The sequence below is a fragment of the Pimephales promelas genome, chromosome 18 (genome assembly GCF_988280905.1).
Source record: "Pimephales promelas chromosome 18, fPimPro1.hap1.1, whole genome shotgun sequence".
Lineage (NCBI taxonomy): Eukaryota > Metazoa > Chordata > Actinopteri > Cypriniformes > Leuciscidae > Pimephales > Pimephales promelas.
The window spans coordinates 2,491,193-2,514,655 of record NC_142786.1 but is presented as its reverse complement, the minus strand read 5'-3'; the positions used below and the strand labels follow the sequence as shown (position 1 = coordinate 2,514,655).

The window sequence follows — 23,463 nt, the reverse complement described above, 5'->3', positions numbered from 1 at the left end:
ATGAGCCAGGACTTCACTTTGATAGGATGCGTATTTTGTCCAGTCGTTTGATGTTACTAAAGTCGAAGGTGTAAACTTTGTAAAGTTTCTATTTTGAAGTAATACAAGGTAAACTAACCTTAAATTAGGTTGCATTGATTTAATGTGTGTGTGTGTAATTACTTATAGTATGTGGCTATATTCTCTTGAAAATGTCTCAAATGAATGCACTTTTCTATTTATGCAAATTCTTTTCACTTACTGTTGTGCTTTCGTGTAATGAGTCCAAACACGCCCGCAGACAGCAGCATTCCAGTCGTGTCAATGTCAGCAGCCCGGAGGAACACAGCACTTTCATTAGGGAAAGAGTCACCAAACACGAATAGATAAGTAGATTTCATAACCCATCCAACAGGTATCACAAGAGACAACACTTTCATCATGTTGTTTGTTTTCCCTTTTCTGATCTCTTCATTCACACATCTCCATTTACATTACATTAAAAACTGTGTGAAAGCAGGAAATAGTTTATCGAAAAGCATTTTTAATGTCATCGGAGATTGGTCATCAAAGCATTCAAATAGAAAATGGTCCCATTAGTGGTCTATTGTCTGATAAATGAACCCTGTGGTTACAGATTTAGGCCGTAGCCTACAGGAAGGAGCATTTAAATGACACTTTCTCACATTAAAATCTATTCAAGCAAAACATCCAGACATGTTTCTGAAAGGCATAAATAATTAATTCACAATCTTTTAAACCTTTTTACACAATGTCATGTGCTTATACAGAACATTCAATAACCAGCAGAAAGTGGTCTGATTGGGTAATTCATCTCCAATAAATCTGTAAGTTTACATGTAAACAAACACACTTAAATGTATATAATATTTTATAATAGTAGTAGGCTATATAGCCTACGTAATGTAGAACCCGTTTGCAGCCGTTAGATGTGTTTCTAAGTATTGTGCCCCTTTAAGGTGACTCTGATTCATGATTTTTCTCTAAGTTGTGGTTAACTGATTGTAATCTGCCACTCTTCTCTCTCTTTCTTCAATTTTCTATACTTTCTTGATTCTGTATACAATCTTTGCTTAGTTTAGTTGTGTGTGTAGCCTACCGTAGTTTCGTTTATTAAACTCTTATATTCACACTTCATTGTCTCTGTGTTTGCCACAAAAAAGTCACTCATACCTATGCTATTACCCTAAGTACTTGATTTACTTTTTTACTTGAATTTTGACATGTTACCTTGGGAACGGGACTACGATGTTTTCTTCTTTTTAAAATTTTTAAATACATTTTTCATAATATCATGGTGTTTTTTAGGTATACTTTGAAGATCCATAACGTTGTGTATGAATATGGTAATCATACAATTATACATATATTGTACAATACAATTATATATATATTTGACAATTTATTATGTTATCATAGTTTGGTTTATTTTTATGTAAAAAAAAAATTACAGACACTTTTACTTTGTCAGGTTGAGATGGGAGAAAACAATGGCATGAATAATTATGAAAAGCTGAAAATAAATTTGTTAAACAAGCATCATTTGCAATTATAGCTAGTAATGATAGATTTTAGCAATGAAAATTAAAGGATGAAAAACTAGCTAAACAAGTTTTTCAATTTATGTAAATATACATTGTGTATTTCAAAATTAGAACTGTAAATTCATTGATTGTGTTTGACAGGAGTGATGATCAGTGGAGTTGAGTTTTTACCTCCATCATCAGGGTACGGGCTAAATAATGGATAGAGTTTCCCAGTGAAAGACTGATGAGTGAAAGAGTAGAGATGAGAGCTGGACTCCACATCATAAAAGGAGACCAGACCCTCCTCATAATCCACAAACACACCGACCCGCTGCGGCTTCACTCTCACACACAGAGAGACAGGAGAATCAGCACAGGCGCTATATTCATTCCCATTATTCAGCAGCACAGTCCAGCATCCATCACTGGGACTCAGTGTGAATTCTCCCTTCCTGTCAATGGATTCTCTGGCCACTCCTAAAGTCCAGCCAGTCTTTCCCTTCACCTGCACCTCAAAATAAAATCTCCCTGAGGAGAATCCCTCCTTTCCCAGGACATTTCCATAGACATCAAATCTCTGTGGTTTGTCTGGGAGTTTCTGTCTAATGTCTCCATGTCTCACTTGTTTTCCATCATCAGACAGGATGAGATTAGGATGAGCTGTATCAGGATCCAGAGTCACATCCACTGAGAAAACAGACAATATGAACTTAATACAGACTTTAGTGCTGATGTGTGTAATATGTAATGAGTGTGTGATCATACTGTCGGTCAGTGATGAAGCTGTGAGTATCTGAATGTAATCTAGTGTAGGTCAGACACACACATACCTGCATACTGCTGTATCCTCTTCACTTCTGTAGAGACACATGACAATAAAACATCAGCAGATCTTTCACATGTTCATGAGTGCAATTATAAATCTAAAAGATTTAACAATATATTTAAAGAATTGTGTACAAGATCATGTTTTATCTGATCAATGTCTCTCTGCTGATATTTAGAGAATCCCTGAACTCCTGTTGTGTTTGAGCTCGAAATATTCCTGCTTTTTACAACATTTTATGACCTTTTTAATTTAGATATTTGTATGCCTAATGTTCATCTCAGTTTTGGAGTGGATTAATGTTGTGGTTGACAAATTGACAACACTAAAATTAAATCTTCAAGAAAATTGAAATAAAATCCCAGCACAGCAAATCTGTTTGATCGATTAGCTTTTCTTCTGCTAAACTGATTTTATCGACACATAATCAAGACATTTAGAGAAACAGCAGAAAAGACCAACAGAAAATGAATGTTTCTTTCTGTTGTTTCTCATCTAAAAGTGTTCACAGACGCACTAAAGCAGGGACATGCACAGGAATTTGAGGGCCAGTTGCTCTGACCTTTTAACCTTTTGGCTTTCTGTAGGCCTACATTCAGTTTAGCTTCTTACTCGTATTCAGTTCTGATGGTGTGTATGGTAACTGGGCAACTACACATGATTTGTAGTATGATTGTGTAAAGGGAACAGAATCGACTGCTACACCGGTCGCGTGCAGCGCTGCAGCCACGTAAACAGAGTTTGCCCTTTCCCTACTGACTCTCACTTTCAGTGCCTGAATGGAAGTGAATGAGGCTTCGCGATTTTTTTTTTATCTAGGCAACGTGAAATTCTGCATCAATTGTACGATTTATTTATTTATTTATTCCCCCTCGGAAGGGCAACGTGAGTCCCTTGTTTTCTGAGATTAGAGATGAATATGACCTGCTCTCTTCAAGAAGAACTGATGATAATGAGACACAAACACATGATCACACACTTCTCTTCTTTCAGCTTGATCAGACTTATATTTATAATCGTTTAATATCAGTAATGAAGAATATGTATCTGTACGGTGTGTTTGATATTGCTGTACCAGTGTGTGTGAGTTTCTCCTGTAGAGAGTCCTGCAGTTTAGTCAGAGCTGTCCTCAGAGTCTCCTCGCTCTCATCAGTCTTCACACTGATCTCAGACCAGCTCCTGGTGTTTCTGGAGCTGGACAGGGACGAGTAAATCTACAGCAGGAGAGAGAGAGGAGAAATCCTTCAGCATGGGGAGTGTTCTGGTGTCATTATCATTGATCAGAGAGATGTTGACTGACCTGTAGGAGGTGGAGGTGATCTTCAGTGTGTGAGAGCTGCTCCAGCTCAGTGTTTCTCATCTTTAGCTCAGTGATCTCCTGCTCCAGCTCTTCAATGAGCTCTTCCTCCTGTTTCTCTGCTGCTTTCTGCTGCTCCTCCATCATCTCCAGCAGTTCAGTCTGACATCTCTCAATGGAGCGGATGAGATCAGTGAAGAGCTCCACACGGGCTGCTTTCTCCTTCTCTGTGTTTCTCTGATCAACAACACATTATTAGTGGAGTTTGATCACTGTTATTATTTCTCATACTTCAGTGTTTTCAAAATCCCCCATTCTGCAGCGTTTGCACTGAATGATTCCTCAAATCATGAGTCTTGTTGAGGAGAGATGTGTTATTACTTTACTAAGTGATCAGGGAATCACAGACGTGTCGATATTCAGACCAGCAGAGCGACCGTCAGTGTGAAACTGCTTTTGTCCAACAATTCAATCAACAATTCAATATACAAAAATAGATATTTAGTTAGTTCGCCTGCCCATTCAGAACTCTGGCGAACAATGAACATTTGGTCTAATAAATCATTGGTACCTCGACCGTTCTCTGAGATTTGTTTTCAGGATAATCGAATGTAAAGAGTTTTATCTCTAAAAACTGTTTAGCGTATAATGCTAGTAATGGGGGCATTGACTAAGTAAAAAGAAATCGCTTGTTTATACCACTAAAAAGGCTCAAAATAGCTCCACACTAACACAGTAACATAATGAGGCTCCATACATGCAAAACGAAGCATTGAGAACTTTGTAAGTGTACCGTTTAATAAGAAGATACGTTATGAAGACAATTCACTTCATGTATACAGACAGGAGCCATCTTAGGAAATAGTCTCGATAAGTCGAACGCCGTTCATACGGTTCAGAAGTTCGTTGAACCTGAACTTCATACAGTTCAGCTCACCCAGCACGACGTTCGTGGTTTGACTTAACGAGACTATTTCCTAAGATGGCTACTGTCTGTAAACACAAAGCAAAGTCCGATAGTCCACTTGCTTTGGTCCGGAACAAATACATTTTTTATTTATTTTTTGGTACGGTTCGCTTTCACACTGCTCTTTTTGCAAGTGAACCAAAATTTGTAAACCAAACCACACGTGTGCTAAGGTCCTCCATTCATTGGACAAGGATTCTCAAGGGAAATCAGGAAGTGCAAAAAAGGCTCAGCATGGAGATATTTCCATATATTTCATACTGCAATATTTGTTCTTTTACTAATTTTGTGTTAATTCTGTACAAACGCAATATGAAGAAACTAATGAGTATCATATGATACAATGTCATCTATACGAAGTTGTAATTCGGATTTTGAGAAGACGACGAGTGTAACGTTTGAGTGGCTCTATAAACGCGGGGAAATACGACAACTCTCGTCTCTCGTGCATCTTTTCATTCGACCTTCTACTGTTTTTTTTTTTATCTCTGGGCAACATCTCAACTTTGCATTACAAACTTTTGCGTGGCACTGCACAGAAGACGGAGAAGGTATAAAGTTTTCATTCATAGAGAGGGGCTATGTTCACTCATTCAAATAATGAGATTCTTATTGTGTACTAACAAGTGCTGTCAATGTTAACGCTTGCAATTAAGTTTGTCCAGTTTAACGTAAATTAACGCATCATCATCCTTGTATTGTAACTATCCTTACATTAATAATAATAATAATAATTCATTACATTTATATAGAATTTTTCTCGGCACTCGCTTTAAGGGGGAAACTCGTCAACCACCACCAAAAGGTGGTGAACTGCAAATGCTTTATGAACTGCAAATGATTTTTTTTGCATCTTTGCGCGATTAGACATTCACACACGACGCGCAGAAAGACGCGCAATATTCTCTTTCGACGCAGTGCTTTCTTGCAATTGGGTCGGTTCATGTTCACACCGTAAACGAACCGTACCAGAGTTCGTTTGGAACCGTACCGAGACCACCTCTTCAGCTGGGTCTCGTTTCGGTTGTTTGGTCCGCACCCGAGTTCGATTGCTGTATTCACACCTGCCCAAAAGGTCCGCACCAAGGGGGCAAACGAACTAGAGTTCGATTCAATCGAACCAAATAAGGCAGGTGTGAATACACCTTTAAACGGTCTGTACACTTACAAAGTTCTCAATGCTTCGTTTTGCATGTATGGAGCCTCATGATGTTACTGTGTTAGTGTGGGGCTATTTTGAGCCTTGTTAGTGGTATAAACTAGCGATTTCTTTTTACTTAGTCAATGCCCCCATTACTAGCATTATACGCTAAACAGTTTTGAGAGATAAAACTCTTTACATTCGATTATCATGAAAACAAATCTCAGAGAACGATTGACTATGTACCGATGTTTTATTAGACCAAAGGTTCATTGTTCAACGGAGTTCTCCTTTAAAGGTTAATAGTAAACTAATTTGCTGTCCTTAGAGGAGACTCGAACCCAAGGCCCGGCTTGAACTCTGAGTTATTTTGTATTTATACATACACACACAGATTTATGTATTTATGAAAAATGTGTTATTTATATATAGACCCCTTTTGCGCCGACGTCACAGTTACTTCACGGCGCTAGCTGGAGGCATAACAAAGTGAAAACTGCAGGCGGCCAATACAAAACAGCACAGATTCGGCTACATAATAAGGAGTTCAAATAATTGTTACTATTATTAAATGTCATCTTGTTGTGTTTTGTGCAAGAATTGATGAAAAATGAATATGCTGTATCTGGAACTTTTATTTCTAGAAAATATTCACATGATTAAAATCGCACTGTCACTCTTTACATTGTCGTGGTCTCGGCGCTGGCTCGGCAGAACGTACACACAAGTCTTGTACAGGACCATATAGGCATCTAAAGATTTATATGCCCTCAGTTTCTCTTTACGATCGGTTTCTCTATAAGCTAGGTGTAGAAGTCAGGCCACTCAACCGATGTAACATACGTTAATCCTGTCAGATCGCCCATGCATTGAGTGAGTGAGCGGCTACGTGTCGGCCAATCTGGTTCCGTCCGTTAAAAATAACTTTTGGAAATAACAATCGCGGTCCTGGACACTGAGTGACCTTACACATTAAGATAATATCGGATTTTCTCCAGTCATTGTTAAAAAACAAACTAACGATGATGGCAGCGGCCAGCGATCAGGGATCTTTCTGCCTGCACCTAAGCTCCGCCCACAAAAAAACGTCACCATGTTTACCAGCTGTAAAAGGGTCTATAAAATATTTATATTTATATATAATAAAAATTATGTATAAATACAAATACAGAAATATTTCTCAGTTGTGTTTATATTTATATATAGAAAATAATTATACACAATACACACATATAATGTAAACAAAAGCTTTTATTTTGGATACGATTAATCACAATATATCGTTGCCCAGCACTATATTAAATGATAAATTAAACTCACTTTTCTGACTTCTGCTGAGTGTTTGACGTCTTGAATCTTCTTGATTCTGTCCTGGATCTCCTGCTGTGTGTCTTTCTGTGTCTTCATCAGTTGAGTCTATAGACAGAGAACACACAATATGTTTTCATAACTGATTTATTTATATTAAAGAACATGTGATTCCTCATAATAAGAGCCATTTATGATCAGTTTGTCAGGAACTTCTACCTTCTTCTCTTCACTCTCCTCTTCTATAGGAACAGTGTTGTGGCTCTTGTGGTCTGTCACGTCACACATCGGACACACACACGTCTGATCATCTCTACAGAACAGCTCCAGAGGTCTCTCGTGTTTCTGACATATATAGTCCTCCAGATTACTCACAGGATTGATCAGTTTGTGTTTCTTTAAACCTGCCACTCTCAGATGAGGCTCCAGGTGAGTTTCACAGTAAGAGCTCTGACACACCAGACACGACTTCAGGGCTTTCTGCTTTCTGTCCTCACAGACGTCACACACAACTTCAGCTTTTTTCACAACTTCAGCTTTTTTCTCAGGACTTTTCTTTTTATAGTGATCTACGAGGTCTTGGAGTGTGGTGTTAATCTTGAGATCAGGTCTGTGCTTGAATGTTTCTTTACAATATGGACAGTTGCAGGTCTGGCTGTTGTCCCAGCACTTATTCAGACAGGTCTTGCAGAAGTTGTGTCCACATGGAGTGCTGACTGGATCAGTGAACACGTCCAGACATATCGAGCACTGAAGATCCTCAGTCAGTGGACTGCTGGAGGAAGACATCACTGGAGAGAGAAATGATGGAGGTAAATCACCTAGTCTAAAGTTTGGACACACATTTGACTTTCTGATCTAATGGGTTTGTCTTGAAGGACTGAAATAACAATTTGTATTATTATTATTAGCCTATTATTATAAAAGAGTGAAGGAAAAGACTCAACAACCCTCCTGTGAACTCATTTAAAGGGTTAGTTCACCCAAAAATGAAAATTAAGTCATTAATTACTCACCCCCATGCTGTACCAACCCTGTAAGACCTTCGTTCATCTTCGGAACACAAATGAAGATATTTTTGATTAAATTTGAGAGCTGTCTCACTACCACATTGGCTGCCTAAGCGATTGAAACTTGACGGCCCAGAAAGTCAATGAAGAAAATGTTTAAATATCCCATGTGACTACCGTGGCTCAACTATAAGTTTATCAAGCGACGAGAATACTTTTTGTGCGAAAAAACAAACAAAAATAACGACTTTATTCCACTATTCCTTTTCTTCCTTGTTGGCCTGAGACGAGGGTTCAAGAGATTTCCACAACGCATGTGTGAGAAGATGAGCGAAGTTCTTACCAGGTTGGTACAGCGTGGGGGTGAGTAATTAATGACTTAATTTTCATTTTTGGGTGAACTAACCCTTTAATACAGTTTATAAAGAATCTAATGAAGTTGGTTGAATGTAAAGAATGTCTAGAGATAAAGAGTGACGACTTTGAAGAAACTCAAATATATGAGAGATCATGTACAGTCAGCTGCTCATTACTGTAAAATGAACCCAGACAAGCTGATCAGACCCGAATGTGAAGCTCAATACATGAACACTTAACGTACCAAATCAATAAATACATGGAGTAATATTGATTAAAAATATTAATTTTAAATGATATTATTATCTGCTACTGTTCAGTCCTGAACTGTACACATTAAATATTATATGAGAAGACTGTACACCATTCATGAACTAATTCATTCTTATTCTGTTTATTATTATTATTATTATTATTATTATTTACTTACATGGAGGTGTATCCTCAATACTCCATCTCCTGTTTTGGCCTGCTTTTGTTGATGTTGGTTCTGATTCTGCCATTGTTCTTCCCTCTTCGTTTTCAAGCATAGAAATGTTATAGAATGATCAAAGAACTGATATGAAACATGTATTTGTCACTGAGGTTTAAATGAAACCTTCCATCGAGTCTGATTTATTTTTAATTATTCATAATAATGTTATTTTAAGTCAAATTTATAATTTATATTAGATTGGTTAAAATCAAGGAAGTAATAAACTTACAGAACAATCTGAACTTTCACCTGCTGTTTAGATTAAAGAAAGTACAAGGTACAAGAGATATATTTCAACAAAACTATATCTACATATAATATACATCTCTCCAGCAAATACATTAGTCAAGTGTAGTTTTGATCTAGTTTATTATAAATGTGATTTTCTTCTGTAGTTTCGCAGGTTTGTGTTCAGTGAATCTGCAGCTCATTCACTTCCTGTTTCTTTAGTCGTTCTGTCATGTGAGAAAATGAGAGAAAGACCAAACTTTGCAACACAGCAAAATGACACTTTTAATACACATCTGATACCAGTTCAGTGTGGTAAACCATTAAAGTAGTTGAGTATTTGACATGCTTAAACCCAGTTCTGTTCAACTTATTCCAGTTTGACTTAAACCAGAAAAAAAACAGATCACTTCCATTAAACCTGTTCAGCACAATCTCTCTTATATTTCTATCTCTTACCTGTGAGTATCAGATGTGTCCACAACACTCTTTGAACGGATCCGTAAATATTCTGTTGTTTAAAGAGGTTGGTCGTTCAGGCGTTGATCAAGTTAGTTTCACTTTCTCTAAATCTCTCTCTGAACTAGTGATGTCAGAGCTCCTCCTGTATTCACATTTACATTTGTCCCTGTATTCGGTGTGTTTGGTTCATGTGTGTGTGTTTGTATTGGGACTGATGTTTCTATCAGGTCATGAAGAAGAGATTTCAGCAGACTTACAAAAGCTGCATTGTTTGGCAATATTGGTTAAGAGTTTCCAGGACAAATGCAGCTCAACAGACAGTCATCAGTGGAGAAAGTATGACATTATTAATAACAGATAATGTAGAGAAGACAAAGAGAAACCCATATGGAAAAGGTTTGCTATAAACACCTGTGATTCTTATATGTTCCAACTGAATATTTTAAGGGACATTATATGCTGCAGAAAACACTTATATAAATTGCATAATTTTTAATATATTTCATACTAAAGCCATATAGATTTTCATGATGTAAAAACAGGAAAATAATGCTTATTTAATGTGAATGTCCAGCATATCTCTTCAGACATGTAAAAACACAGTGCAGTTTCCACTCAGTATAAGGCTGCACACTGCACTTCACTCACACTCTTCTCTGATCGTGTCCTAGTGGAGCCGTACGCCTGTAGTCAACCATGGTCATACTGGATAATCAACCAGATGAAACACAACATTTAAACAAGCACACGCTTTAATAACAAACATGTGTAGAGTGTATTCTACAAGATATTTGCATATTTAACATATCAATAGTTTTCATTTTTAATCCTGCATAACCAGAATTCATTTTCATTTGTGACAATTTCTCTAAACTTTATCACAGTACTAAGTTTGGTATACAATCGTTCTATTCTTAACCTACAAACATAAAACTGTCCTAAACGTCGAAGTGATTCTTATGCATCTCACGACCAGATCATGTCACATATACAAAATTATATTCCAGCCAATTTTCAACATTTTAATCACTGATCTAGAAACATTTGACTCAACTTTGTTCATTTGCAATAATATGTTATGATTTGTTCACAAACAACAGGCCCAGACAGTTCACAATGAATGTAAATAGACGTCTCGTGATGTCATTGCTGTCAACTGCTCTTTCAAATCCCGAAGGAAAATGAACAGTCCTCATAAAGGTCAGAGATATGTCGACAGTACATCCTCGAACCAGCTTCTGCACTGTACAATTTAAACACTCACCAAAGCATATGCGTGATGTTGGTCATCAAAACATGAAATCTGGATGAAACACATAAACAAATGACACAATGTGTATAATCCTATATGACTTTAATTTGACTAGCATATAATTCAGTATAAGAACTTTATGATTTTTATATGAATCAGTTATTTCCTACTAATACCATACACCAATACATTTGTCATGTAAAACTCATATAAGACTTTAAAATGACGCAAGAAGTTGTATATGTACTATTTAGTATGAAAGTGGCCATAATCATAAGTCTGATTTTGTATAGGACGTGTATTGGGCTTACATGAAACACAGAAGGTAATTCTGCCGATTACAGTAAGGAAGATATATGGTTGCTGTATGAACATGCAGGTTTATTTCATACGGGAACTGGTCAGGGAGACTCTCAAACATGAAGAGTTGCAGCTCTTTCTGTCCAGTCCTGGTTTCTCCTACATGTGACACTATCTCCTGTATTCTCCCTCTGTCTGGGCTATGGGAGACGCAAACCTTTTCTGATTAAACATCCAAGCCCAGTTAAAGGAAACATAAGAAAATGAGTTGCTCTGATGAGACCAAGATTGAACTTTTCACCAAATTTGTAAAAGGTATATTGTCCCAAAATCAACACAGCAGAAAATTAACAGAACAGCAGACCCGCAGTGAAGCGTTGAGACGCAGCGTTGAGCTTTGAGACTGCTTTTCTTCAGCTGAACTGAGGATTTAGTGAAGATCATGAGGAGCTCCAAGTACCAGTCGATTTAGACACCGCTGAAAATAAAGAGGACTTTCAACTTTCAGCATGACAATGACCCGAAACCCACATCTAAATCAGGAAAAGAAAGACTTCAGCAAAAAAGATGAATGTTTTGTAATGACCGAACCAGTGTCCAGACCTCAATCCTATTGAAACTCTTCAGGTCGACCAGGTCACAGATGACCTTTCACAAGAGATGACCTAGCAATTTAACAGATCTTAAATGTTTGCAAAGAAAAGTGGGAAAATATTCCCAAATCAAGATGTGACGAGCTGATGGACTCCTTTCCAAACAGACTGAGTAATAAAACCAAAGAGTGCTTCAACTAAGGATTGGAGAGTGCAAACTTCAGCAGGTCATTTAAGGTTTATTATTATTATTATTATTATTATTAATAATAATACATTTCATTTATAGGTGCCTTTCAGACCACTCAAGGTCACCTCACAAAACAAAATGAAACAGTACAGCAACAAATCTATAAAATTAACAACTATAATTACATCGCATAAAATCATGGTACATAACAAATGGAAAGAAAGTAACAACCATGTGGGATATACCAGTTTAAAAAGATGTGTTTTTAAGCGGGATTTTAAAATGAAAAGCGAGTCACTGTTGTGGATGTCTGGAAGAAGCGAGTCCCAGAGACGAGGGGCTGAGCGGCTGAAGGCTCTGAACCCCATGGTAGTCAAACGAGCAGGAGGTGAGGTGAATAGAAGAAGACCTAAGAGTATGGGTGGGTATGTTAATATGAAGGTTGTGAATGGCCTTGAAGGTTATGAACAGAATTTTGAAATCTATACGGTATTGAACCGGGAGCCAATGAAGATGCCGAAAAACAGGAGTGATATGATAAATAGAAGGGGTTCTGGTGATGATACGGCAGCAGTGTTCTGGACCATTTGAAGTTTATGTCCGGATTTGAGAGAAAGACCAACAAGAAGAGAATTACAATAATCAATGTGGGATGTTACCAGTGTGTGAGCAAAAATGGTTGTACTAGTGGGTGAGATAGATGGTCAGAGGCGATTAATATTACGTAAATGGAAGTATGCAGACCGAGTGACATTATGTGAGCTTGAAATGAAAGTGTGCTACCGAGGATCGCTGCGTCCCAATTCGCATACTATCCGTCCTAAATAGTATTCGAAAATAGAATTAGTATGTCCCAAATCGTAGTAGGCTATGTTGAAATGAGTGTTTCAAAGATACCCGGATGGTCTACTATATCCGGTAAGAATCCGAAGTGTAGATCGATGCACACTCTAACGGCTGATATTGCCCACAAACCATTGCGCGGTGGACGAGGATTCGGTTAGAACTACAAACACGAGTAAAAAGTGTTAAAAAACTACAGACATTGAGGACGCGCGAGTCCCGCGGCTGTGTAGAGAGGTTTAAATAAAGAGCTTTGAGTGATTAATTATCAGTATCTAACCTGACGAAAATGAATTTATTCAATGTTGTCCACATTATATTGCATATGCAGCAGCATTGTGAACTTTTGTAAAGATACGTTTAGCCATTACTTTTTAAATACATTATATTCAAATTGCAAACACGAGGAGAGTCTCCTCATGAAATACCCACGACTGGCAGATGAACGTGCTCCGAAACGGTAGGAAATCAAATTAGATAGAATGGAGGATTTTAACTGTGACAAGATGATTGACAGGGCAGTTTACGGTGACAGGAGGCACGCGACAGAGCTTTCCGTTAAAGATGACGTGATAGTATGTCCCAAAGCTTGCCTACTCTTTTGCTACACACTCAAAATTACTTTTTCTTCACAAAAAGAGTACGTTCCCTTTAGCCTTAGCACATAGTGGATGCATAACGCAAACCCAGTTAAACGTTTGACTGCAGTATCTTATGTGCCTTATAATCCGGTGCGCCCTACATGAAAAATGTTCTAAATAGGTCATTCATTGAAGGAGCGTAATAAATATTTATATTCGTCTGTATTATGGACCACGATTACGCTTTGCCTGCACGTTCTGCTGCTACAGCCAGCTCAGTAAAGCTCAAACGTACGGGTGAAAAATATGACCCGAGAAGGGTTTGGGACAGGAGAAAAAGCATGACACAGGTAAATATTGGGGTTGCATTTAAAGCTTCTCGACAAGCTAAATCTACAGAGAGATGCTGTATATCCGTATATTTTGTGAAACGATGATGTCATGTCATGAGCTGAGCTGGTTGTCATTGACAGCGACAACAACTCCCGTGAGCCCACGCTCTTTCCCGACGTCATCAAAGTACGTCTTTTGTTATTATTTTAAATGAGTGACACCTGGTGGCCAAAAATTGCATACTGTATGTAATGACAGGGAGTGACCTAGAGGTGTCAGTGTTCTAGCAGGGATCATACATCATAGAGGGCCGAAGAAGACATATACGGGAAGTGTTTGGTCCGTTGTTGTTGTTAAGCTAACCTGTGAATAAACTGGACACAGAGAGAACTCACGCGTTGTCTTCTAAGTATTCTAAATGCCCGTAAGGAATATCAACAGACATTACACTGTACGTGTCTTCGAATCCCCTCTTTCTTGGAATCAAAATAATCATCTTTTGATTTTATAATCAGGGGTGTCCAATATGTTTTGATAAATTGCATCATGATATTTCTTACTATACTTTTGTGTAATGACTGCACAAATTGTCCATGCTGGCATGAACATGCAAATGGAGATAAGATGAACAAAGACTTTCTCCCGGTCATCTTTGATTGGTCGCTTCACCAAATTAACTGTGTGAACTGAGAGGACCTTTAAGAGTGTCTGATTATTTAAGGATCTTTGCTCACTCTCTTTGAGACACCATTCTCCTGTCTTCTTCCGGCCGGCGGCAACTGCATCGTCAAGGTAAGTTAACTTCTTTGGATTCAACGCGACCACCCCAAGAGCACAAACGAACACTTCAGCGCACTCCTGTAAAAATCATCAACAATCTCAAGAATCTCCTGCATTTGGACTTGTTCAGCAGCCGAAGTCAATGCAAGAACCCGTTTGCAGCCCTTTGATGCGTTTCTAAGTATCGTGTAAGGAAGGTGACTCTGATTCTCTGATGTTTCTCTAGGTTGTGGTTAACTGATGTAATCTGCCACTCTCTTCTCTCTCTTTCTTCAATGTTCTATACTTTCTTGATTCTGTATACAATCTTTGCTTAGTTTAGTTGTGTGTGTACCGTAGTTTCGTTTATTAAACCCTTATATTTCATTGTCTCTGTGTTTGCCACAAAAATATCTAAGTCACTTATAGCTAACTATGCTATTACCCTAAAGTTGATTTACTTTTTTACTTTAATTTTGAGATGTTACCTTGGGAACGGGACTACGATGTTTTCTTCTTTTTCAAATTTTTAAATAATTTTTTTATAATATCATGGTGTTTTTTTAGGTATACTTTGAAGATCCATAATGTTGTGTATGAATATGGTAATCATACAATTATACATTGAGGTATTACCATCTGGTTTAACAGTATTATCCCGTTATTTTGTAACTGAAATGGTAGGAACAACTTTGACAATTTATTATGTTATCATAGTTTGGTTTATTTTTATGTAAAAAAAAATTACTTTTACTTTGTCAGGTTGAGATGGGAGAAAAGAAAACAAATGGCATGAATAATTATGAACAATTGAAAATAAATTTGTTAAACAAGCATGATTTGCAATTATAGCTAGTAATGATAGAATTTAACAATGAAAATTAAAGGATGAAAAACTAGCTAAACAAGTTTTTCAATTATATAAAATATTCATTGTGTATTTCAAAACTAGGGCTATAAATTCATTGATTGTGTTTGACAGGTGTGATGATCAGTGGAGTTGAGTTTTTACCTCCATAGTTTAAGGATGGACAAAAAAATGGATAGAGTTTCCCAGTGAAAGACTGATGAGTGAAAGAGTAGAGATGAGAGCTGGACTCCACATCATAAAAGGAGACCAGACCCTCCTCATAATCCACAAACACACCGACCCGCTGCAGCTTCATTCTCACACACAGAGACACAGAGGGATCAGCACAGGCTTTATATTCATTCCCATTCCTCAGCCACACAGTCCAGCATCCATCACTGGGACTCAGTGTGAATTCTCCCTTCCTGTCAATGGATTCTCTGGCCACTCCTAAAACCCATTGAGTTTTTCCCTTCACCTGAACCTCAAAATAAAATCTCCCTGAGGAGAATCCCTCCTTTCCCAGGACACTTATACATCTATCAAATCTCTGTGGTTTGTCTGGGAGTTTCTTTATAATGTCTCCATGTCTCACTCGTTTTCCATCATCAGACAGGATGAGTTTAGGATGAGCTGTATCAGGATCCAGAGTCACATCCACTGAGAAAACAGACAATATGAATCACAGACTTTAGTGCTGATGTGTGTAATATGTAATGAGTGTGTGATCATACTGTCGGTCAGTGATGAAGCTGTGAGTATCTGAATGTAATCTAGTGTAGGTCAGACACACACTGTACCTGCATACTGCTGTATCCTCTTCACAACTGTAGAGACACACGACAATAAAACATCAGCAGATCTTTCACATGTTTATGAGTGCAATTATAGACAAGATTTAAGGTTATATTTAAAGAATTGTGTACAAGATCATGTTTTATCTGATCAATGTCTCTCTGCTGATATTTAGAGAATCCCTGAACTCCTGTTGTGTTTGAGCTCGAAATATTCTTTTTACAACACGTTTGGGAATGTTTTGTGAAACATTTTATGCCTAAATGTTATTCCTCTCAGTTTTGGAGTGGATTAATATTGTGGTTATTCAGCAAAGACAAGTTGACTACATTACAAAAAATCTGATGAACTGAGAAATCAAATTTTCCTTGAGTTTTTGACATCTAAGAGGTCATCATATTATAAGAATATCCTGTAAGTTTCAGAACTGAAAACGTCCTTGTTACTCCAGCTATGTGGGGAACTATGACGTCAAAGAGGATAAAACCCCACCCCCGCAGAAGAAGATCAACGCCTACTTCAACATGTCCGGTTTAGCCCCGCCCACCGATTCGCGCATTTCACGAATAGCTAAATAACATAGATTCCTACCTCGTGATGACAAACCCGATCGAGCTACCAAGCAATACAGAATATTGTGCAGCGCCTGGTTGTGGAAGAAGACAGTCGCTGAATAAGCTTCCTCTGGATTCCAATAGGACTGCATGGATAAACTTTATTTTTAATGACGTTCAGCTAATGAGGGTAAAACATCGTCCATCTGTTCGCTTCATTTCACTGAGGATTGTTTTGTTAACAAGACTGGATTTGCAGACCGATCAAGAGTAAAGAACGGTGCTGTGGCGTCTATATTGGATCTGACAGGAATTGTGCAACACACGGACTCTGGGTTTTTACAACATTGGATGTTTTCAAAACAATTTCCCCCAAGTGCATCGACGGGACTCATTATAATATGCAAAACTGTTATCCACTCACAGCAGTGGGCGTTTACTTCCAAGTCTTCAGTGCCAAATGCCCATAAAACCCAGCGTTTTTCAGGTAGGCTTAAAACTAGGGTACAAAATAGCCTATTTACTTATTCATTTTCATGTTTTTGAATGCAAAAACCAAGCAAACGTCAAGTTGACCTTAGAGAACAATATAATAAAATTTAAAAAGCCAGTTCAGGACCCCTTTAATAAAATCCCAGCACTGTAAATCTGTTTGAATCTATCGATTAGCTTTTCTTCTGCTAAACTGATTTTATCGACACATAATCACAACATTTAGAGAAACAGCAGAAAAGACCAACAGAAAATGAATGTTTCTTTCTGTTGTTTCTCATCTAAAAGTGTTCACAGACGCACTAAAGCAGGGACATGCACAGGAATTTGAGGGCCAGTTGCTCTGACCTTTTAACCTTTTGGCTTTCTGTAGGCCTACATTCAGTTTAGCTTCTTACTCGTATTCAGTTCTGATGGTGTGTATGGTAACTGGGCAACTACACATGATTTGTAGTATGATTGTGTAAAGGGAACAGAATCGACTGCTACACCGGTCGCGTGCAGCGCTGCAGCCACGTAAACAGAGTTTGCCCTTTCCCTACTGACTCTCACTTTCAGTGCCTGAATGGAAGTGAATGAGGCTTCGCGATTTTTTTTTTATCTAGGCAACGTGAAATTCTGCATCAATTGTACGATTTATTTATTTATTTATTCCCCCTCGGAAGGGCAACGTGAGTCCCTTGTTTTCTGAGATTAGAGATGAATTTGACCGGCTCTCTTCAAGAAGAACTGATGATAATGAGACACAAACACATGATCACACACTTCTCTTATTTCACCTTGATCAGACTCATATTTATCTTCGTTTAATATCAGTAATGAAGAATATGTATCTGTACGGTGTGTTTGATATTGCTGTACCAGTGTGTGTGAGTTTCTCCAGTAGAGAGTCCTGCAGTTTAGTCAGAGCTGTCCTCAGAGTCTCCAGACTCTCATCAGTCTTCACACTGATCTCAGACCAGTTCCTGGTGTTTCTGGAGCTGCACAGGGACGAGTAAATCTACAGCAGGAGAGAGAGAGGAGAAATCCTTCAGCATGGGGAGTGTTCTGGTGTCATAATCATTGATCAGAGAGATGTTGACTGACCTGTAGGAGGTGAAGGTGATCTTCAGTGTGTGAGAGCTGCTCCAGCTCAGTGTTTCTCATCTTTAGCTCAGTGATCTCCTGCTCCAGCTCTTCAATGAGCTCTTCCTCCTGTTTCTCTGCTGCTTTCTGCTGCTCCTCCATCATCTCCAGCAGTTCAGTCTGACATCTCTCAATGGAGCGGATGAGATCAGTGAAGAGCTCCACACGGGCTGCTTTCTCCTTCTCTGTGTTTCTCTGATCAACAACACATTATTAGTGGAGTTTGATCACTGTTATTATTTCTCATACTTCAGTGTTTTCAAAATCCCTCATTCTGCAGCGTTTGCACTGAATTATGGGAGGAGGATTGAATTTGTCAATGTGATGTCGTGTCTGCTGCTTATATAATCTGCTCATGATGATGGCTGACAGCACTGGATGTTTAGGCTCCTCCTGAACCTTCATTTTGTAGTCAAATTTAATTATTTTAAACTCACTTTTCTGACTTCTGCTGAGTGTTTGACGTCTTGAATCTTCTTGATTCTGTCCTGGATCTTCTGCTGTGTGTCTTTCTGTGTCTTCATCAGTTGAGTCTATATACAGAGAACACACAATATGTTTTCACAATTTATTCATTTATATTAAAGAACATGTGATTCCTCATGATAAGAGCCATTTATGATCAGTTTGTCATGAACTTCTACCTTCTTCTCTTCACTCTCCTCTTCTATAGGAACAGTGTTGTGGGTCTTGTGGTCTTCCAAAGCACACATCGGACACACACACGTCTGATCATCTCTACAGAACAGCTCCAGAGGTCTCTCGTGTTTCTGACATATATAGTCCTCCAGATTACTCACAGGATTGATCAGTTTGTGTTTCTTTAAACCTGCCACTCTCAGATGAGGCTCCAGGTGAGTTTCACAGTAAGAGCTCTGACACACCAGACACGACTTCAGGGCTTTCTGCTTTCTGTCCTCACAGACGTCACACACAACTTCAGCTTTTTTCACAACTTCAGCTTTTTTCTCAGGACTTTTCTTTTTATAGTGATCTGCGATCTCTTGGAGTGTGGTGTTAATCTTGAGATCAGGTCTGTGCTTGAATGTTTCTTTACAATATGGACAGTTGCAGGTCTGGCTGTTGTCCCAGCACTTATTCAGACAGGTCTTGCAGAAGTTGTGTCCACATGGAGTGCTGACTGGATCAGTGAACACATCCAGACATATCGAGCACTGAAGATCCTCAGTCAGTGGACCGCTGGAGGAAGACATGTCTGGAGACAGAAATAGTCAATAGTCACCTATTAAATAATGTTTTCCATAAGGGAAATATTTCACAAGTCATGCAGCAATTCTCTAATTTTCTGTTTACCTGGAGGTAAACCTGTTATACTCTGTCTCCTGGTCTCTTTTCCTTTTGATGATAATGATGGCGATTCTGCCATTGCTCGTCCCTAAACCTTTTCAAGACAAATCACAACAAGCTAAACTAGGGATTGCTTATTAGAAAAGAACAAATTATTAATTATCTCCTCAAAAAAAAAAAAAAAAAACAGTTGCGTTTTATGACTTCTTGTTTTATGTTAAAGTGTCATGTTTAGCAGGTCTGTCTGTCTGCGGGTAATTTGTTTCCCGATTCTCTCCGGTTTTATGTGTTGTGTGAAAAACACCAAACTGACGCCAAATGTCAGTCAAATCATTTAAAATACAATTGTGATACAATTTAGTGAAGTAAACGTGTGTAATTGACATGCTTAAACCTGGTTTTGTTCAACTTATTACAGTATAGTGTGACATCTAACCAGATCACTTCCAGTTCAGCACAATCTCTCTTATATTTCTTATAATCTCTTACCTGTGAGTAGATGTGTCCACAAACAGTTTGATCGTTTCAGGCGTCGTCCATTTCGTTGTAGATCAAGTTTCGAGTTTCACTTTCTAAACTAGTGATGTCAGATCTCCTCCTGTATTCACACATTTAAAGGCATACGATCAAGTTTATTATTTTTTAGAATCTATTTTTTTTCTAGGGCTGTGCAAAAGTTAATTGCGATTAATCGCATCCAAAATAAAAGTCTGTGTTTACATAGTATATTTGTGTGTGCTGTATATAATTATTTTGTATATATAAGTACACACACATGCATGTATATGTTTAAGAAAATGTGTTATTCCTGTATAAAATATTTATATTTATATAATATAGATTATGTATGTATATATATATATATATATATATATATATATATATATATATATATGAAGAGTTCAGATGCAAAGCCTCTAAATGCCATTTGAAATTTTCTTCTTTAATGATGATTTTTATCAAACTTGTATATTTAAGTTCAGTAATTTCACTTAAATAACAATTAATAGGTAACTATCATTACCATTTAAGTGAAATTACTGAACTTAAATATACAAGCTTGATAAAAATGATCATTCTAGAAGAAAATTTCAAATGGCACTTAGAGGCTTTTGCATCTGAACTCTTCATATATACAGAATTTAAGTGCAAATAATTCTTAAATATATACATGCATGCATAGGTATTTATATATACAAAATAATTATATACAGCACACTCAAATATATTATGTAAACACAGACTTTTATTTTGGATGCGATTAATCGCAATTAACTTTTGCACAGCTCTATTTTTTTCATATTAAATTATAATATTTAAATCATGAATCTCATAACATTATTTATGGTGTTGTAATTGCAGTGTAAATGCATGGTTAGAAAAAAAAATGGTTAAAAATCGTTTTAAGGAGTCAAATATTGTCTCCTAATGGGAAAGTTACGTAATGTATGCTGGTGATATTCCATAAAAAATATAAAGGCTAAGCAAAGTTACATGTATAAAGAAGGTAATCATTTCTTCTGAGGGAAAAATAAAAACATTATTAACTTTTTTTCTGTTTGGTATTGTAACTTTATCCTTTTTTTTTCTTCTTCTTTATGACTTTACTTAGACTTGACTTAACCCTAGCAGGACTCGACCTGACTTACTTGAAGTGAACCACTGACTCGACTCGACTTGACTTGGTTGTGTACTGCGACTTACTTGTGACTTGAACATGTGTGACTTATTCCCACTTCAGACAGGCAGATAGATAGATAGATAGATAGATAGATAGATAGATAGATAGATAGATAGATAGATAGATAGATAGATAGATAGATAGATAGATAGATAGATAGATAGATAGATAGATAGATAGATTCACAGTATGTTCTCCGCTTCCCACCGGACACAGAGTCTGTCTGCAGGAGCAGGACATCAGTGACACTTTCACTTCCCCGTCTCTGTCTGCAGGAGCAGGACATCAGTGACACTTTCACTTCCCCGTCTCTGTCTGACACACACAGAACATGGACACACACTCTTTATGTTGTGGTAAGGTGAATCTAATCTGTGCAGTGATTGGAAAATGTTTGCATGGGAATAAACTGATGCCTAATGTTTATAGTTCAGTATAACCATCACCTCCTTACAGAGCCTTTTTAATGTATTTTTAACTATTTAAACAGTTCAGCAACTGTAAACAATTGTAGAGCAGCCTGAACTGTATAATAACAGGAAAAACCATTTTAACCTTGTTACATTTACATGCCAAACTTTAATTTGGGATGAGTTGATTAATGTGAATCTTCTGTGTGTTGTCTGCCGCCTGCAGGTGAGTGTGTGAAGTGCACAGGAGGCATTTCTAGCGCTGATCGGGCCTGCCAAGCCATGGGACAAGTGTACCACGCCGGCTGCTTCTCCTGCTGTGTGTGCGGTGAGACTCCAGCTCATGTGACCGTTCAGATGCAGAGAAATATTACACAGGAAGATGACATGAGTATACAGACACATAAACATATCAGTTTAAAAAGTACTTTTTAATGTCATCTAGTGTACACAGAGACCCTAAACAGAGTCACTAAAGGGGCACATGATAATGATAAGTAAAGAGAATAGAGGATACAAAAGATTTTTAAGAGAAAACGCAAAGATTCTTGGAGGAACACAAAACATTTGCAAGAGAACGCAAAAGCATTGACTCATATCTTTCCTCCTATCATTCTTCCCCACCACCTTCTCATGGACTCTGTACAATGTTTTTACAAGAGAACACAATAAACTCAAGATCATGTGTGTTTTCTTTTCTCTAGGCCAGAAGCTAAAAGGAAAGCCATTTTATGACTTTTCAGGACAGGTGTTCTGTGAGGAGGATTATTTGGTCTGTGGTCTACTACTCTTATTTATTTATTTAGTATTTCTTGCACTCAATTTAAATGACACGAGTGCTTTCAAGTCTTCTTTCTTTTCTAGTATTCCAGTGTCAAGCACTTTGCAGAGGTTTGCACATCCTGTGGATATTTAATCACAGATATGGTCAGTCTGAAAGCCATTTTGAGTGTTTAATGAATCTAATGGATCATGTGGCAGTTGGAAACATTAAATAAAATGAACTAAGATTACCTCTCTGACCCCTTTAGGTTCTCCAGGCTTTGGGAAAGTCTTTCCATCCCGACTGTTTCCGCTGTGTCATCTGTAACGAGACGCTGGAGGGACAGCCGTTCAGTGTCGACACACAAAACAAGATATATTGTGTGAAAGACTACCACAGGTGAAGAACATGCTGGCATATGGACACAGACAATGAATACTCTAATTATCAGATAATGAAGGATCTCCAAATCATGTCAAAATCTAATTTCCCATTTATGTATTAAATATTTTAGCCATTCAAATCAAATGAACCCCAATTATAAGACATGAATATTTCTTCATTAACTCGTTCATGTATTATGTAGTATTGCTTTGTGTGTGTGAATGTGTGCTTTCACATAATTTTTCTTGAACAGGTTTCTAGCACAGACCTGTGCTGGATGTGAACAGTTAATCCTTCCCACTGAGGTATTTTATTAGTATTATTTTGCAAATCTTTTTATTTTTATGTAGAAGATTTTTATGGTCATCATATATTTGATCTCATACGCCGTTGAAATATAGCTTTTTTTGTTTGTTTATGTCCACAGGGTTCAAATGAGATTGTGCGAGTGATGTCCATGGGCAAAAGCTACCATATGGCCTGTTATGATGAAAAATGTGACATTTAATAACTGTTGCCTATTTAATCCAGACTGAAGAAACTCAGTTCATATAATTATATAATTATTCATTATTCTGTGTTTTCAGCTAAAATAAGTCTCTTTTTGTCATTCATATTTATATATAAGAAAAACTGGACATATGATTTTGTAA

General features: G+C 37.5%; 3 protein-coding genes across 4 annotated transcripts; 1 reads left to right on the top strand and 2 right to left on the bottom strand.

Annotated features, from left to right (window-relative positions):
- Nucleotides 1–1,289: 1,289 nt before the first annotated feature.
- On the bottom strand, nucleotides 1,290–9,714 carry LOC120483407 (E3 ubiquitin-protein ligase TRIM39). Its single transcript, XM_089122931.1, has 8 exons — nucleotides 9,595–9,714; nucleotides 8,863–8,946; nucleotides 7,285–7,856; nucleotides 7,078–7,173; nucleotides 3,653–3,886; nucleotides 3,428–3,566; nucleotides 2,357–2,383; nucleotides 1,290–2,213 (listed from the first exon to the last, which is right to left on the bottom strand). Exons 2-8 carry the CDS (start codon nucleotides 8,933–8,935, stop codon nucleotides 1,666–1,668), a joined length of 1,689 nt encoding a protein of 562 aa, XP_088979057.1. The 5' UTR covers nucleotides 8,936–8,946; nucleotides 9,595–9,714; the 3' UTR covers nucleotides 1,290–1,665.
- limd1b (LIM domains containing 1b) lies at nucleotides 7,795–23,459 on the top strand. 2 transcript variants are annotated; one of them, XM_089122932.1, is made up of 7 exons: nucleotides 7,795–7,877; nucleotides 21,890–21,991; nucleotides 22,368–22,435; nucleotides 22,528–22,590; nucleotides 22,695–22,825; nucleotides 23,064–23,115; nucleotides 23,238–23,459. In XM_089122932.1, the coding sequence occupies exons 2-7, from the start codon at nucleotides 21,946–21,948 to the stop codon at nucleotides 23,316–23,318; spliced, it is 441 nt and encodes a 146-aa protein (XP_088979058.1). In that variant the 5' UTR covers nucleotides 7,795–7,877; nucleotides 21,890–21,945; the 3' UTR covers nucleotides 23,319–23,459. The 2 variants fall into 2 exon arrangements, with proteins under 2 accessions (XP_088979058.1, XP_039534424.2); XM_039678490.2 differs by lacking the exon at nucleotides 7,795–7,877 and adding an exon at nucleotides 21,469–21,609.
- LOC120483406 (E3 ubiquitin-protein ligase TRIM39) lies at nucleotides 15,268–20,208 on the bottom strand. The gene is made up of 8 exons (XM_089122930.1): nucleotides 20,062–20,208; nucleotides 19,579–19,666; nucleotides 18,909–19,480; nucleotides 18,702–18,797; nucleotides 18,226–18,459; nucleotides 18,001–18,139; nucleotides 16,099–16,125; nucleotides 15,268–15,958 (listed from the first exon to the last, which is right to left on the bottom strand). The coding sequence occupies exons 2-8, from the start codon at nucleotides 19,649–19,651 to the stop codon at nucleotides 15,411–15,413; spliced, it is 1,689 nt and encodes a 562-aa protein (XP_088979056.1). The 5' UTR covers nucleotides 19,652–19,666; nucleotides 20,062–20,208; the 3' UTR covers nucleotides 15,268–15,410.
- Nucleotides 23,460–23,463: the final 4 nt, after the last annotated feature.